Consider the following 12,369-nt stretch of genomic DNA (forward strand, 5'->3'; position numbering starts at 1 on the left):
CAGTAGATTTGACTTCGATTATTACAAGTAGTAATTATTTTAGATTTTTCTTAATCAAACCATTTTATAGTATACTATAGTTTGAAGAAACATTGAATGAATTAGATATTTTCGATCGAGCTTTTTTGGCGTATAAAACGCTTATGAATTTCTGGTGAAACACTAGTATTAGTATTATACTAGTATAGCTGGATTCCGTAATTTCCGTGACTCTCTATGTAAAGACAATAACGTTTTCATGTGCCGCAAGCCAACGGCTGTGGTTAAACTCAACAGCTGTTGGATCAATGACGTAGGTCCCAAAACTAACCAGATAGAAAACTCGAGACTCGAGACCACTTACAATAAAGCAATCGCTGAGTAACTGCCACGTGTAAAAAAATCTAATAAACTATCGTTTGAATATACAGCCACTGAACACACTAATGATGTCATCTTTAACGCTACGTGGAATTTATGATGTGATGTGATATTTTATTTTGATTTTTTGAACTCATATGTAATCTACGATCTAGATTCGTCTCGAGACCACCAACTTGACCCACTCATCTCATTTTATTGGTGGTAATTGTCTTTCCCTATCATATTAATCAAGTGTATTATACGACTAATCATTTTTCTTAATCCCATGTAATTAATTAACCATTAAACATAGTACTTACTTACTACAGTGTTTGTTTAGAATTTGAATTTACAAATACAAAACTATACAAAAATCATTCTAAGCCTTCTTAATCGTTCAGTTTTCTTAAAAGCGTTTATAATGCAATGTATATAGTTAAAAAAATTATTGAACAAAAACAATGTTATTAAAAAATACAAAGTCGTTTGGACCACAACTACAATAATTTAAAATGATTCGACATCAATCCAATTTTTGACCATTTTTATTTCTTCAATTGTTTGCGTTATTGTTTGACATTAGCGGTTATAAACGAAGGATTTATAGCAAAACTAAAGCTATGATGGTGACTTATGTTTTTTTTTTGTTTTGAGTATTTGTAGCAATTAGCAAACAAGTGGTGTATATAGAATTGATGTACAGGCATGAGAAGTACGGTTGGTTGGAAAAAAACAGAATACATGCAGCAAACAATAAAACCAAAAAATGTACTAACAAGTTGTAATAATAAACTTTACGGATGATTAAAATTGTATTATCTTCACGTGAATGATGATCCTACTAGAAAATGATCGTCACGCGTCTTATTCATCGGGTTTAATACGTTTTAATATACCTTCATGTTCAAATAAAAACAATTTAGAATTGGCAAGTTGATATTGTTTTCTTAACTTATTAATCTTACTTTATAATTTTGAATATTTGAAACAAATTATATATCGTCGGGAAAATGATTAGTAATAATTGCAAACGCATTAGTACTAAAAATATCTAACATTAAAAAGTGACTTTATAAAGTGGTTTTCATATCTAGACAGATACAAGTCGATATCTCAATTCAAGACTTGTGTGTACCCCAAAAAAGAAAAAAAAAGAAAAAAAAAGAAAAAAAACGTAACCTTATTTTTGGGTCATTAGATAGGAACACTCATAAAAGCATATTCCCAAATATATACGGCGACGATATAAACAGAAGCCACCCAAAATGCTATTTTTAGTGAATCCCTAAAATACACACAAGAGAGAGAGAGAGAGAAGAGAGAGAAACTTCGTCTTCTTCATCTTCTTCTTCTTCTTTTACAACAATCTCCAAATTTTCAAACAAACGAGAGAGAGAGAAGAATCAACAGGTGAGAAATTCGAAATCTTTGCGAGCAACAAACTCGCCCAGATTCTCGATTTCTCCCCACCCCCTTTTCTCTCGATTCCTTCAAAACAGAACAAAAAAAAAAAAAAAAAAAAAAACCCCAAAAAGACTCAAACTTTAATCATCAATGGCGAATAAAATAGTGAGAGAGACATCTTTACCAAAAGAGAGAAGCAGCCCACAAGCTCTAATCCTCGGAAGATACGAAATGGGTAAGCTTCTCGGCCATGGAACCTTCGCTAAAGTTTACCTCGCTCGTAACGTCAAAACAAACGAGAGCGTAGCAATCAAAGTAATCGACAAGGAGAAAGTTCTCAAAGGCGGTTTAATCGCACACATCAAACGCGAGATCTCGATCCTACGACGTGTTCGTCACCCAAACATCGTTCAGCTGTTCGAAGTCATGGCTACGAAAGCTAAGATCTATTTCGTCATGGAGTACGTTCGCGGAGGTGAGCTTTTCAACAAAGTAGCTAAAGGTCGTCTTAAAGAAGAAGTAGCTCGCAAATATTTCCAGCAATTGATCTCAGCTGTTACCTTCTGTCACGCGAGAGGTGTGTACCATAGAGATCTGAAACCTGAGAATCTCTTGTTGGATGAGAATGGTAACCTTAAAGTCTCTGACTTTGGGCTTAGTGCTGTCTCTGATCAGATGCGTCAAGATGGGCTTTTTCATACGTTTTGTGGCACACCTGCTTATGTTGCTCCTGAGGTTTTGGCTAGGAAAGGTTATGATGCTGCTAAAGTTGATATTTGGTCTTGTGGTGTTATCTTGTTTGTGTTGATGGCTGGTTACTTGCCTTTTCATGATCGGAATGTTATGGCTATGTATAAGAAGATTTACAGAGGGGAGTTTAGGTGTCCTAGGTGGTTTTCTCCTGAGCTTACGAGGCTGTTGTCTCGGCTTTTGGAGACGAATCCGGAGAAGAGGTTTACGTTCCCTGAGATTATGGAGAATTCTTGGTTCAAGAAAGGGTTTAAGCATATTAAGTTTTATGTTGAAGATGATAAGCTTTGTAATGTTGTTGATGATGATGAATTGGAGTCTGAATCCGTTGAATCGGATAGAGACTCCGCGGTTTCTGAGTCTGAGATTGAGTATTTGGAGCCTAGAAGGAGAGTTGGAGGGTTGCCTAGACCAGCGAGTTTGAACGCTTTCGATATTATATCGTTTTCTCAAGGGTTTGATTTATCTGGTTTGTTTGACGACGATGGTGAGGGTTCTAGGTTTGTTTCTGGTGCTCCGGTTACGAAGATTATATCGAAGTTAGAAGAGATTGCTAAAGTTGTGAGCTTTACCGTGAGGAAGAAGGATTGTAGGGTTAGTCTCGAAGGTTCAAGACAAGGAGTGAAAGGTCCATTGACGATTGCTGCTGAGATATTTGAGTTGACACCTTCGTTGGTTGTTGTGGAAGTTAAGAAGAAGGGAGGTGATAAAACTGAGTATGAAGACTTTTGTAACAACGAGTTGAAACCTCAGTTGCAGAATTTGACAGCGGATGAAGTATCAGAGCCTGCGGCTGTTTCAGCGGTTGATGAAACCGAAAACGCAATCGCAGCAATCACGAATTCGCCGCCTGTTTGTTACTTGCCTTCTGACACTGATGAATAAGAAGATGAAAAAGGCCACAGAACCAGAGATCATGAGGGGTATGTATACGTACTGATTCTCCTTTCCTGTTGTCTAATGGGAGTTTTGGGTTTTGGTTATCTGAATTGAAAAAGGAAAAGCTGCTTAGGGTTGGTGAAAGTTAGAATCATGTTATGTAACAATGTTATTACGTTTTCTGTTGTGAGAGAATCGTTAGAGAAATTGAGTTGTGTCTTTTTACTAACCTTTTAGCAGTTTTTTTTTTCGGTAAGGGAGAATTGTAAACAGTTTCGTATTAATCATATCTTTGATATGTATAAAGACAACGATATGAATAAGAAAAGTTGTTTTTTTCATCTTTGTAGTTCATCTTTTTGTCATTCTGATGATAATGGTTTTACTTCTGTTTTGGGTTTGTCTTATAATTTGCTAAAATGGGTAAAAGTACAAGAGAAGAATGTTCTTGTTCTTTGCTCTTGTTTTTGGTTGATTCTTAGAAGATTTTAATGGCGGGAGACTCTTGATGGTGAAGTTTATTTCTTTTCGTATTGGGAAATTTTAACTATTTGTGGGTAAAGAAATTGACCAACAACCATGTGAAGTGTTTTGTCTTTTGGTGTGAAGCAAGTTGGTTTTGATTTGATTGCAGTTTGTCTTTTTCTACGAAGATATTTATGTTTTGTAAGATTTGACAATCACGGATACAGCAACTGTTTTCCTTGATGTGGCCAAGCTTTGCTTGATTTACATGTGAGAGTGTAAAAGCATATATGTTGCCATGTTGGTGATGATGATTGTGATGCTGATGAATGATGATGCATTGATGATATAACTAACTTGTAACCCTTTTATTTTTTTTGAGTTTTTTGTTTAAATGTGCTCAATGATCATCATCAGTCTGATTGGGTTGTTTCTTCTTTCCCACCTTATTCGTTTTTTGTTCTATTGCTGGAAAACAAAATTGAAATAAGGCAATTTCAACACTTGGGTCTTGTGATTTCAGGGTTTTTTTTAGTTAATGATGAAAATTAAAATGTAATTTGTGGCCTTGTTGGTGTATAAGAAACAGAATTTTGTTTCTAAACTTATAGCAGAAACAATCAATTCCTCCTTAAAATAATGACTATTTTTATCTATAACCCAAATTAGTAACACAACCCACATGCACCATTAAAACCCATCTGCAGATGTCTTCTCTTTCGCACAATTATTATTATAGTACTATATATAATTTTAAGAAAATTGTGCAATGTCCCTTGAATATGGTAATGAAAAGAATTATGTACAGGCAGACCAAAAAATAATACGTATACATACCAAATGGGAAAAAGGTAAAAAATTAATTCTTTTATTTTTTATTTGGATGTTTAATACTGGTTTTTTGATGGAAAAATAATACTCAGATTAATAAAAACGTATTATTTAATATCTTAAGAAAATTAATAAAAACGTGTTATTTAATACCTTAGAATTAAATTTTGTCATTTTTCTACTTATAATTTCTTAACAAAAAATAAATTCCAGTTTTATCCCTATTCATTTCTATTATTTATTAATTTATAAATAACATTAAATTAAATTTTAGTTTTGCATAAAAATGGAATTGTTAATATTTCATTTTACCACTATTTTTTTAATTCAAAACATATTTCTATTTTATTTATTTAATTATTTTTAATATTACATTTTATTACCATTTAAAATAATAAAAAACTCAAATAAATTAATCAGAAAAATAACTATGATTGTTCAAAACCGTTGTCGACTTTGTTCTTTTTTTTTCTTCTAATCGTTATTGACTTTGTTTTGTCCATTCAACGAAATCTCACTGTAATTCCCAAGCATTAACCAGCTGCAAGATTTTGATTTTTTTTAAACCTAAATCATAAATTTTGAATTGAGATATACATAAAGAAGTAAGTTATTTTGCTTTCTGTGTCATGTGAGGTGGAAGCTGTAATGCGGCTGTACCGGTGGAAGCTCTATGAATTTTGAATTGATTTGTGAAGCATCGGTGATGGAGACAACCCCATCGTCGCCACACTGTTGCTTCAATTAGATTTGGGTGATTTCGGCTCGACCGACGACAAAATCAAAGGCTCGTTGGTCAGATCCAACAGAATTAAAAAAAAAATGAGGGAAGGAAGAGACATGTAAGAAAGAGACAGATTGGTCAAGATAAAAGGAATGATAGTCTCTCGTCGTTTTTCTTCTCGTACACAATTTCAGTTTTAGGGTTTATGTGTATTTGGGAATTTGGACATTAATGAAATCGGGATTTGCTTTGATTTGATAATTATTGGATTTGTTTTTCTTTTTCACGAAACATTGAGAAATCTTAAAACTTTCAAATTTTGGAGAAAATAATATAACGTTATAATGAAATATTGATATCAATTATATTTGTTTATTTAAAAACATAAAATTAATTTAGTGTTATTTATAAATTAATAATTAATAGAAATGAATAGGGATAAAACTGATTTTTTTTTAAAGAAATCGTAAGTAGAAAAATGACAACATTTAATTTTTGAAATATTAAATTACACGTTTTTATTAATTTGGGTATTATCTTTGCAATAAAAAAGATCAGATATTAAAAGTCCAAATAAGAAATATATGAGTTATTTTTTGGCTTTTTCCATAGCATATACATTTTTATTATATTTTATGAAACAAAAGTAATTTGTAGAGAGGTTAGGTTAATTTGCAACCCTCATATATTAATTGGGTGCTAAGACGATTCAAACATTCTAAACTTTATATATAAAACTGACTCTGATATTTCATAACTACTTTATATATTGTAAGTCCTTGTGCACTCTCCATCTAGCTAGCGTGTTGGGGAACAAGGTGATGTAGTTGCCACGCAAACCTTTTACTCATCGGCAGATGTACATGTCACACCTTTTGAACCTTCGAGTGTTTGATTTGTCTGATTCATAAATATCTCCTTCTGGTTACCTACAAATATTGTATATATAATTTTAAAATATATATATATATATATATATATATATATATATATATATATATATATATACTGTTTTTTTAACTTTGTGAAACGGAATCTAAAATTTAGTGAAAAAGATTATTCGTATGATATAAAGATTCAATACTGACATACTGCCAAGCACCAAATTCCAACGTATATTGATGAACTATTTTAATAGATTTTTAAATATATTGTTCAAAATTACTTACTCCAATTTGTGAGTCATTACATCTAAAAATACAATAGAATTTCTTAAATCAAACTAAATTAAGAAAAGAGAAATTGCATAATATATACACTATCTTACATAGTGAACCCATAACAATTTACTTTGTATTCATACAAAAAAAAAAGAACGTCTCTTGATATTTTGCAGCTTTTGTTATTCATTGTGCTATAAAACAAAAGCAAAAGCTTATGCTTGCATCATCTCCTAACTGCGCCGCATATTACAAGACACTTAACATGTTCTTATCTCTTTTTTTTTTTTTTTTCTTATCTCTACTTGGACAAATATTACACAAGATTATACATTCAACTTAAACTCATGCACGCTCACATTAACAAGTGGCTGATCTCTTTGACTTCCCGGTTCCACCTCCTGCGGCGGTAGCATCCTCAGCACGTGCACACCCAAAACGTCCCTCTTCTCTTACTCTTCCCCACTCGTGCAACGACACGTGTAGTCTTTTCCCGGCGAGCAAAAACTCCGCCGCTTGAACCGGTGTAACAACCTCCACGATCTTCCTAAGCGTCTCAAACCTCAGCTTATCAGCTTCCGTCACTAAAGCCGCCATGTCCTCCTCGTGTTTATCTAAAGCATCCTTCACCACCACGTTGCCATCAACCAAATCCATGGTGTAAGCTGCGATGGCGATAGGCATATCCGCAACATTCTCTTGCAAATTCTCCGATTTCTTTGTTATCTTGTCTTCTTTCTCTATGACCTTCATATGCAACTCATTGATTTTTGCAAGCTGTGTCGCGGTAAAATCACTCATGAAACCACTATGGTTTACTTCGACGCTTTCATCGATCTTGAGAAGATATTGGGAAAGCTGCGTCTCGGCCTGTGATCCACATAGAGCGTAAATAACTCTGATGAAGGACGAAGGGCGACATCCTCCCATCCATAGCAAACCATTCTCTAGAGAAGAGTTCCACGACGGTGAAAGGTAGCTTGAGCAGCTTCGGTGAGAGAGCTCCGATCGTTTCTCGGCGTACTTTTTGAAGTCATTGAGGATTTGACCAACGAGCTCTCCGAGTTTGTGATCATCGTCGCTTGCTCGGTGATGATTTATGAGTGCTTCTTTGAGATCAACGATGTGTTTAGCTTGTAAACCCATCCACTCATAGTAACATCCTTCTCGAAGTTGTTCAATCCCATAACTCGAAGAACCAGCCGCCATCTCTCTTCGTTGGTTAGTTCGTGAATATATTTTAACGTTACTTTATAGCCTTAGAGATACATTGGATTGGTGCAAGTATATGTTTTCTACATGTGGTCTAAGATTTTTTATTTGTCGTCATATACTTTAACAACATGCATATACGACGGTACGTGGAATCAAGATACGATGGGCTTTTATGTGAAATCATGCATATACGACGGTACGTGGAATCAAGATACGATGGGCTTTTATGTGAAATCGTGGGTTTAAGTTCAAACCTCTCTTAAATTGTTTCTCTCTTGGTTTGTGGATCTTTGCTTTTAGACGGAAACGACAAAAGGGCACAGATGAATATACGAGTTACATGCTGACGAAAGAGTGGTATACAGTCGTAGATATTTTTCAAATGATAAAGTATTACTAGACGAGAAAAAGAATTCATAGATAGTATATATTAAAATATAATCTAAATCGCAGTCCTCTTTTATTAATTAATGTTAAGGTATATATATATGTATTACAATATGTTTGGTAGTATTTGATCTTATATTTGTAAACCATGTTTAAGAGCTTTATAATTTGGTGCTACTCAGTTCAATTTTGATAAATATCGATGAAATCCAGAAAAGTATATATTTAAAACAAAATAAATATTTTTTGTGTATATTGAGTTTTTTTATGAATTTTATGAGTAAATGTGTATACTGATCAGTGGACTCTATGAGTGAATGACTAGAAACACAATCTAAAGTACACTGTTAAGATTTTAGAATCCACAAACGTGTATCTTTTCTTACGAATCAAATTTTCAATTTTGAAAATAATTTTAAATCCATGATTAAGAATAAAAGATATATTTCTTTGTAAGAGTTATGTAAACAATGGTTAGCAAAAAAAAAAAAAAAAGGACTAATTACTCATCTTATGGGCAGACGGTCTATGGGAACTATTGTATCGAACCTGATAGAGCCCGTTCTTTATCCTTGGTCTATTTTTCCCCGAAATAAAAGTTCAAAACCAGTTTCCCCCCGAGTCGAAAGTTCGAAAGCTATATCTCCCCGATTCTGGATTATAGCGGTATAATGTCTAAACCAGAGACCAAACCATATATGTCCCAAAAATAAACCAATTGTTGAACCAAATTCCTCAACCTACCCGACCCGTTTATCATAAAACCCAGAATCAAAACCTAAAATCAATTTTCACTTCTTGCATAATCAATTCTTCTTATTGAATTTGCTTCTTCTTCTTGAATTTGCTTCTTCTTTCACGAGTTCGAGTATCACAATGAGTAATGTGTCAACAAATTCCACCGATCAAGTTTCCGTGCAAGAGGAAGGGTTATCGGTGTGCCAAAGAGATGTTGGTGCGGGGAAGGAATCATGGCTTTGACATCGAAGTCCGATTCGAATCCGTACCGGAGATATTATCGGTGTGGGTTTGCAGTAGCCAATAAGGTAACTGTTTTTTCTAATTTTGTGTATAATTTGATTTGTTTTTCTAATTTTGTGTATAACATTTCGGTTGTTGCAGCTTAGAAACGATGAACACACATTTAAATGGGTTGATGAAGCTTTTGTCAATGAGATAGATACATTAGATGCAAAGACTGTTGAACTTGAGAAGCAGCTGAAAGATATCAGAACAGAGAGATTTGAGTTGGAAAAGATGGTTTATGAGAAGATGGAGAAGGAGATATTTGAGAAGGTTGAAGATGCTTTGGATGAAGCCAAATCAAGCAATAAGAGAATGATTCTTATCATAGTATTCTTATGTATGATCATGATTGGTCTCAGTAAGCTACTAGGTTGAACAAGAGATTCAGTGTTGTTGTTAGTTTGTTGTTGCTATGAAGACAATCGTTGTTAGTTTGTTGTTGCTATTGTGGTAATGAGAATGAGAAGTTAAATTTCAGAATTATGATATTGATCATAGCCGTTCATAAAACATTCACCAAAATACATCACTAGCAAGTTTTAAGAAGAGACAAAAGAAAAAAGACATAGGGAATTACAAGTCTATGTGGTCGAAAATACATTAAGGCAATCACAAAATTAGAACCCTATTTCTACTTAGCTACTTGATTAAGCTTGAGTGAGTGAACCTTCACTTGGTTCTCCTTGACTTGGCTGCAAAAAAAAAAAATTAAAACATTGTAACATTAGTAAACCAAAACAAACTCTATAAACTGAAACCATGAAAAGGAAAATACATTCACCTTGGCAAACTCTTTCTTGTGGAACCTAGAATTATGATTCGCTTCTCCACAAATGCCACAATGCATGATTCTTTTCTTCTCCTTTGGTTTCTTCTTAGTTGGCGACTCATTGGCACCCTTCTTCCTCTTTTTGTCAGGCTTTTTCTTCTTACCTTTATCTTGATCTTCATCATCTTCATCTTCATCATCTGGTATACACACATTAGGAGCATTTGTCTCAGGCCAAAACCTTGGACCTCTCTGTGGAACCAGGCCTTCGGTGTAGTTTCTTCTCCACATAGCTGTCCTGAACCATTGACAGACATAGTTCTCGGCTACAAGTGTTTTCTCGATGATGACTGCATAGGCATGTTCACATGGGATGCCACATATCTGCCACTTCATGCAGGAACAAACCATCTTCTTAAGGCAGACTCTATGTTTATCTAAACCATGATGTACTTCATATGTTCCATTTGTGCTTGAATAAACCTTCGACTCACACGCATACTTATGCTCTTTAGCTAGAAACAATGCAACATATGGAGTGCAGATCCCTGCAAACAAACAATGCAATCATTATTGTTTAAAACGAGACCTGTGTGAGAAACAATCAAACCATTGATAATACTAAAAATCATTGAAATTACTTGTGTGAGAATAAGATTCTGCAGACCTTCTGGCAATCCTCACCATCGCAAGTCGTCTGATTGTCTCTAGCATAGCAATAAATGGTTTCTCCCTTGCCTTGTTAATGGAGCTGTTAAAAGACTCTGTGGGGTTATTATCAACATCTTCACAATAACTCCCAATCTTGTGGAATGCCTTACACCAGCTTTTTGGATTTGTCCTCATGACATCATTGTATACACCAATATCATAACAGTAGATCCTCTCCAAGTGCCGCTTATAATCCGTCTCATTGTAAGACCAAGCCAAATCCCACAAAAGTGGCTTCATCCGAGTTTTATTTCCATGATGCTTCTTCAAGTTCCCGTAGATGTGTTGTACACACATTCGATGCTCCATCTTTGGTAATTCCAGCTGAACAGCTTTGATCAATCCCTACAAAAATAAGAATAATCATTTAAAGGCACCATAAAAAATACACAATCAAAATCAGTTACAAACCATGATAATAATAATTTACCTTTTGCCTATCAGAGACCATAATGAAGCCGTCACCATCATTTAGTCCAAGGTCAGTCTTCAGCAACTTCATAAACCAAACCCAATTGTTGGTGTTCTCAACTTTTACAACCCCCCCATGCTATTGGATAAATACCATTGTTAGCATCTCTACCTAAAGCTACCAAAAGCTGTCCCTTGACCTTATTCTTTAGGAAGCAACCATCCATTCCTATTAAAGGCCTACAAGTCTCTTTCCATGTTCTTCTTATGTTGTCAAAACAAACATAGAACCTATTGAACATGTCTTTCCCTCCATCATCAGTTACACATTCAACCTCTACATGTGAATCCTTGTTAGATTCTAATATCTCAGCAGCATAATCTCTTAATCTAGCAAACTGTTCATCATACTCCTTATCAATCCAAATTAGTGCCTTCTTTCTAGCCGCCTGACATTGATGCCTAGTCACTAATCTTCCACCTTTCCTTTATGATTTCTTCCATTTTCATTGGCATGAAGTACTCAGGATTATCTCTAATCTTATCAAGAAATAACCTAGCTATATGTGGAACCTTGAACATCTCACATTCTCCATTAGGGATACAACTATGCTTATCATTAAACTTTCTAATCCTCCACATGTTATCACTTGGCAGAATTGCGGCATACACCTTCCACTCACACCGTGAACCATCATCTCCATTACAACCAACACACATAAAGCCAATTTTATCTTTATTATACCTGTATTGCTTCAAATTGTTTCCAGTTCTGAGAACATAGTCCGTCACTGCTTCTTTGAAAGCAACTCCACTGAAGAATGTCTGCTTATCGTACAAATGCCCATCACCGCGCCTGATAAGTGTATGAATTGGCTCTGTACCGTCACCGTTTTCATCGGTATCACTCTCCGGATACACATCATGGCGGACTGGTGGTTCATCGACGAACTCATTCACCAACTGGTCGATGTGAAATTCATCTCTGTCATGTGCTTCTTCATCGAAATCTCCTCCGAAGTCTGCATCTGCCAGGACAATCGCCATTGAAGCTGTTTTCCCAAAGAAATTTAAGCAAAGAATTAAACTTTGATCTAGGGTTCTTCGCAAATTTGGGGATTTTTAGTTTTAGGGATTTTTGGATAGTGAATTGAAGTTTAACGGGTCGAAATCGGGTTTATTTTGGTTTAATTTGGGTTTAGTTTTCTTCTAATCGGTTAAGTAAATAGTAAACCGATATATGGGTTAATTGATGAAATAGAATTAAACTGTGGAGATATAGCTTTCGTACTTTC

At 34.6% G+C, this 12,369-nt stretch overlaps 1 protein-coding gene and 3 pseudogenes across 2 annotated transcripts; 2 read left to right on the forward strand and 2 right to left on the reverse strand.

The window, feature by feature from the left end:
• Positions 1 to 1,463: 1,463 nt before the first annotated feature.
• LOC104718444 (CBL-interacting serine/threonine-protein kinase 12) lies at positions 1,464 to 3,716 on the forward strand. The gene has a single exon (XM_010436196.3). The coding sequence runs from the start codon at positions 1,897 to 1,899 to the stop codon at positions 3,379 to 3,381; it is 1,485 nt and encodes a 494-aa protein (XP_010434498.1). The 5' UTR covers positions 1,464 to 1,896; the 3' UTR covers positions 3,382 to 3,716.
• Positions 3,717 to 6,622: 2,906 nt separating this feature from the next.
• LOC104718445 (protein DOG1-like 3 pseudogene) lies at positions 6,623 to 7,846 on the reverse strand (annotated as a pseudogene). Its single transcript, XR_015569241.1, has one exon. The product of XR_015569241.1 is annotated as a protein DOG1-like 3 pseudogene (transcript).
• Positions 7,847 to 9,033: 1,187 nt separating this feature from the next.
• LOC109126832 (uncharacterized protein At4g04775-like) lies at positions 9,034 to 9,558 on the forward strand (annotated as a pseudogene).
• A 272-nt stretch (positions 9,559 to 9,830) lies between these two features.
• LOC104720255 (uncharacterized) lies at positions 9,831 to 12,121 on the reverse strand (annotated as a pseudogene).
• Positions 12,122 to 12,369: the final 248 nt, after the last annotated feature.

The sequence above is a fragment of the Camelina sativa genome, chromosome 10 (genome assembly GCF_030686135.1).
Source record: "Camelina sativa cultivar CO46 ecotype springtype chromosome 10, ASM3068613v1".
NCBI lineage: Eukaryota > Viridiplantae > Streptophyta > Magnoliopsida > Brassicales > Brassicaceae > Camelina > Camelina sativa.

Coding starts and splice junctions, on each gene's coding strand:
- LOC104718444 (XM_010436196.3), top strand. CDS start 1,897: ATGGCGAATAAAATAGTGAGAGAGACATCTTTACCAAAAGAGAGAAGC.